The following is a 4,563-nucleotide window of genomic DNA, read 5'->3' as shown; positions in this document are numbered from 1 at the left end:
GGCGTTCGTACTTAGAGCAGGCGCTGCGATGCACAGTGGCTGCAGCCTCGCTTTCTGTCGCAGCATCCCCGCGGACATTCCTGGAAGCAGCCCCGTGTCCCCCAGTGCTCAGGACCAGTCCGTCGGCCAGTCTCCCCTGAGGTCCCCCTTGAAGCGACAGGCCTCCGTGTGTTCCACCCGACTTGGAAGTACCAAGAGCTTGACCGCTGCCTTTTATGGGGACAAGCAGCCTGTGACGACGGTTGGAGTCCAGTTTAGTAGCGATGTCTCCAGGAGTGATGAGAATGTTCTAGACTCACCGAAGCAGAGAAGAAGTTTTGGTTCATTTCCATACACACCATCAGCGGACTCCAATTCGTTTCACCAGTATCGATCCATGGATTCCAGCATGTCCATGGCTGACAGTGAGGCCTACTTTTCTGCAGCTGAGGAGTTCGAGCCCATTAGCAGTGACGAAGGTCCTGGAACTTACCCAGGAAGGAAAAAGAAGAAAAAGCAAACCCAGCAGCTCGACTACAGTAGGGGTTCCATATATCACAGTGTGGAAGGGCCCCTGAGCGGCCACGGGGAGAGCGTGCAGGGCCCCCGGACCCTGCCGTTCAAAGCCCACCCCTCCCAGGCCTCCTTTGTGTCCGCGGTGGGAGGGGAGGAGGTCGTGGAGCACCTGTACCCCGTGGAATGCGAGAAAACGGGAGACAGCGAGCAGGTGACGTCTCAGCAGCCGGCGATGAGCTGCTACCAGACCTACCTCACTCAGTTCCAGGTGATTAACTGGTCGGCGAAGCACCCGACCAACAAAAGGACCTCCAAGTCCTCGCTGCATCGCCCCCTCGACCTGGACACGCCGACCAGCGAGGAGAGTGCCTCGTCCCTGGAGCAGCTGTCCATCCCGGCTTTTAAGGTACACAGCACGTCACTCGTCTCCCTGGTGGGCGGACTTAGGAGTGCAATTTTGAAGATGGTGTTTTCAGAATTACTCTGTCATTTTAGCTGCCCTTCTGAGAGAGAGTTTCTGAGGTCATGGCTTCATGTAGGAGAGAGGGTCTCACCATTATTGGTGGATAGTATATATTTAAGACTGTCAGATTGAGGACTGGTTTCAGACTTGGTTGTCACAGTGTTACTCCATCAACATATAGTCTCTGCATTATGCTCTAAGATGGGCATCCAGTCTCTGTGAATTCACACTTTCGGTGTCTTAGAAATTGGTTTTAATAGTTGGTTTCCTTTCTACTAACCCATAGCTGCCTCTTTGCAAACCCGCTTTCACTCATTTGACATTTGAGGTCTTATAATTTACTATGAATGGGTTGTTGTCCACTTCTATAATGTATTCTGTAAACAGCTTTTTTGAGGAAAGCTAAAAATAAGTCAAACTAAGTGTAGTGATGATAGCCAATATGAAAACTATTTTATAAAATTATATATTTATAAGAGACATTTTTATGATTTTAGAGACCAAAGTTAAGCATATAAAGTCTTACGGGTCTGATGAGTAGTGCTCGGGAATCTGTGTGGTGCACACTTACACATGTACACGCACACACACACCTAAACTGTCTAAGTGTTAATGTATTCTTAATTTAGATTTTAATCGTGTACCACTGCGTGCCCAGCATTGCTCTTCACTGATGTGGGAGATGGGCCTGGAGCTTAGAGTTTAGGGCTGAGACAGAGAGTTAATAGATAAACAGATAAGTATTTGATTACGAGTTCGGAAGTCTCGGAAGTCTCGTGAAGATAAGCAGAGGGGCTTGGGATAGAGGACAGTGGGGAGTGGTACCGGAGTGACATGGAAGGTCTGGCCGAGACTTAGCCTGGAACTTAAAGGGTGAGGCGGATTGAGGGTGGGAAGACTGGGGCAGTACGTTCTGGGCACAGCTTCAGCCTCGCTGGGGATCTAAGGTGGGCAAGAAGTCGATGGGGTGCGAGGTGGAGTGAGTTGCCAGGGCCTTGCTCCCGGTGAGCTGGAGGCTGGAACCAGGGTTACAGACCCGGGTATCAGCAGTCAGATTTTTCTTTGAATTTCATTGGGAAACTCCTGAGAGCTTTAAGAGGTGCGATGCGGTCTCATGTACTTTGGCTCCTACGTGGAATTGAATGGTCATTAAGCAGGAGAGGAAGCGGGTGATCACTTAGGAGCCTGTGGCAGCGGCCTGTGCTTGGACTTAGCGTAATGATGCAAAAGCGATAAGTGGAGTTGAGTATCCTCGCAGACGATATATCCTCACGTGTAACATAACACACACACACGCGCGCACACACGAGTAATATGTGTGAAGGAAGAGGAAACAGTGACATTTACAGAGTTTTGGTTTTAAGTTTGTGCCCATTGTCTTCTTGCCCAGGATGAATTGCTTTTATGTTAAGATTTCAGAATGTTCTCTTTACTCCATGTGAAAATGTTGGTATCGGAATTTTCCAACGTAAAATAGAATGGTACTTGCTGTGCAGAGTACCTGGGAGCTTAGAATTCTTTTAGTATTTTCAGTAAAACTTTCTAGTTTGATTAGATGGTCAAATGTCTGGAGGAAATAAGTCAAGGAATTCATATCTTTAGATAACTTCAAAGATAAAGCATAGGGAGTAAAAAAAAGTTATTTTTCTCCATTAAATCTAAATAACTGGCTGTCATTTAAAAGGGTTCAGTTTGGTTATTCAAGTGCATTTATTTTATTTAACTTTTGTGATACAAAATACAATCTAGCTTTTCCTGTAATGTAATGTTTCTGTGGGATTCTTTTCCGCTTACAAGTCGACTGTGCTAGGAAGAGACTCTAAACTTAGCTTAGAAACTCAATTTGAAAGGAACTCGTGGCACTGGCTCTAACGCTTTGTCGTGCCTTTTACTCTCGCTGCCAAATCCTCCCAGAGCTGCTGTGCCGCTTGTCAGAATAAACAAAATGAAATTGCCAAATGACTATTTTCTCAGTTTGTCAGATATTTATATATGTCAAAATCATATTAATATGGTAATCAGCTTTCACGAATAATCAGTCTATAGCATGAAATTAGAGAATAATATTAAAATTCTAGGCTATAAGTAATGCTTTATATTATTCTAGGTTATCAAACAGGGACTCACAGCTAATTCTTTACTAGACAGAGGAATGCAATTTTCAGGATCAACTTCAAAGTAAGTAAAAAGTACATACTTTTGAAGTTTAAAGTCTGTCTTTTTTGATTATGAGATATGTAGATTTTATTCTGAGAAGTAATATTCTTTACGTGACTGTAGACTTATTTTATGGATAAATTATGCCAATAATTCAATTCTGCTGTCTGTCGTGGCTTCGCTTACATTTATAAGTAATTAGTGGCATTTCTGTCAGCATACTGTGCAGGCCATAACCTGGCATATCAAAACGGGGCTAACAAGACTTCCGAATTGTAGTTTTCATATTTTGGAAAAGCCCCATTAAGTAAATATATCAAAATTTTGTTTTGCTCATTCGATATATTAACCATCTTTGATCAGTTTGCATGTTAGTACCTCCCTTGTCCTCTTTGAAAAGTATTTGGGACACAAACTTTCTAGTCCAGTTCTGTGAAACTTTTGGTGGAAGCCTTTGTAGGTGTAACTGGTCGCTCGTGTTAAGAAAGCTCCACCTTCTGTCGTTCTGGTCTTCGTAACACAACTCTGCTTGTTACGTTGTCCAGCACACCGTACACGCCTCTGGAAAGGAAAGCCGCCGAGAACACAGATGACGAAACGCTAACGGAAGAGTGGACCCTGGACCAGCCCGTCTCTCAGACCAGAACCACGGCCATCGTGGAAGTGAAGGGGACTGTGGACGTCGTCCTGACTCCCCTGGTGGCTGAAGCCTTAGACAGGTGCTACCTTTGTCTGCGACTACACCTATTATTTCAAAATGAATGTCTGTGTTGTGATGATTAGTGTATGTCATACGTTGCTCGAGAAGAAGGCCTGCGATACCTATTGTGATTGAACAAGAATGAAAGTGTGTTTTAAAAGGTCTGTTTCAGTTGGTTACCGTTTGTTACTTTTCAGCCTAAATAATTATATTGCAGAATTATAATAATCATATTGCATTATATTTTCCATTTTTTGCTTTTGGGCTGATGAGCATAAAATGATCAGATACCCAATAATAATTATTGTGTTTGATATTCTTACTATCTTGTTCATGGAGGAGTAAAGGGGGAGGAATAGGTTCTCTGTCCTGTTAGAAGCTTATAGTTAGTTTATCTAGGGAGGTGAAACCAGTATGACCAGAATCTAGACTGGAACGTAAATGGAGCAGCGTTGATACACTAGATCATCGTACTAAACGATATTTACTTTTCATTTACTGTTTCTCTTCCTTCAGGTATATCGAAGCGATGGTTCATTGTGCTAGCACCCGACACCCGGCCGCGATTGTGGACGATCTTCACGCCAAAGTCCTCAGGGCGGCTGTGCAGAACAGCAAGACTACCTTCTCAGAAAACGTAAGAACCTTTTATTCCGTAGAGTGTGGCAAACTGAGTATTCTTCATGTGTACACGGTATCTAAACTCAAAAAAACTTGAATGTTTTAAAAAGGTTGTTAGTCGTTTAAA

The 4,563-nt window shown here is 43.9% G+C and overlaps 1 protein-coding gene across 1 annotated transcript in view; it reads left to right on the top strand.

Moving 5' to 3' along the window:
* KIAA1109 (KIAA1109 ortholog) overlaps positions 1 to 4,563 on the top strand; it is a 146,012-nt gene that overhangs the window by 54,678 nt on the left and 86,771 nt on the right. The window contains exons 27-30 of the mRNA XM_023520429.1: positions 2 to 901; positions 3,066 to 3,136; positions 3,661 to 3,834; positions 4,332 to 4,452. Of these exons, the coding sequence (XP_023376197.1) occupies positions 2 to 901; positions 3,066 to 3,136; positions 3,661 to 3,834; positions 4,332 to 4,452 (1,266 nt within the window). The remainder of the gene's footprint in view (position 1; positions 902 to 3,065; positions 3,137 to 3,660; positions 3,835 to 4,331; positions 4,453 to 4,563) is intronic.

Source organism: Pteropus vampyrus, unplaced genomic scaffold (genome assembly GCF_000151845.1).
Source record: "Pteropus vampyrus isolate Shadow unplaced genomic scaffold, Pvam_2.0 Scaffold263, whole genome shotgun sequence".
Classification (NCBI taxonomy): Eukaryota; Metazoa; Chordata; class Mammalia; order Chiroptera; family Pteropodidae; genus Pteropus; species Pteropus vampyrus.
Note: the sequence above shows the minus strand (reverse complement) of the source record. Positions and strands in the feature narration are given on the sequence as shown.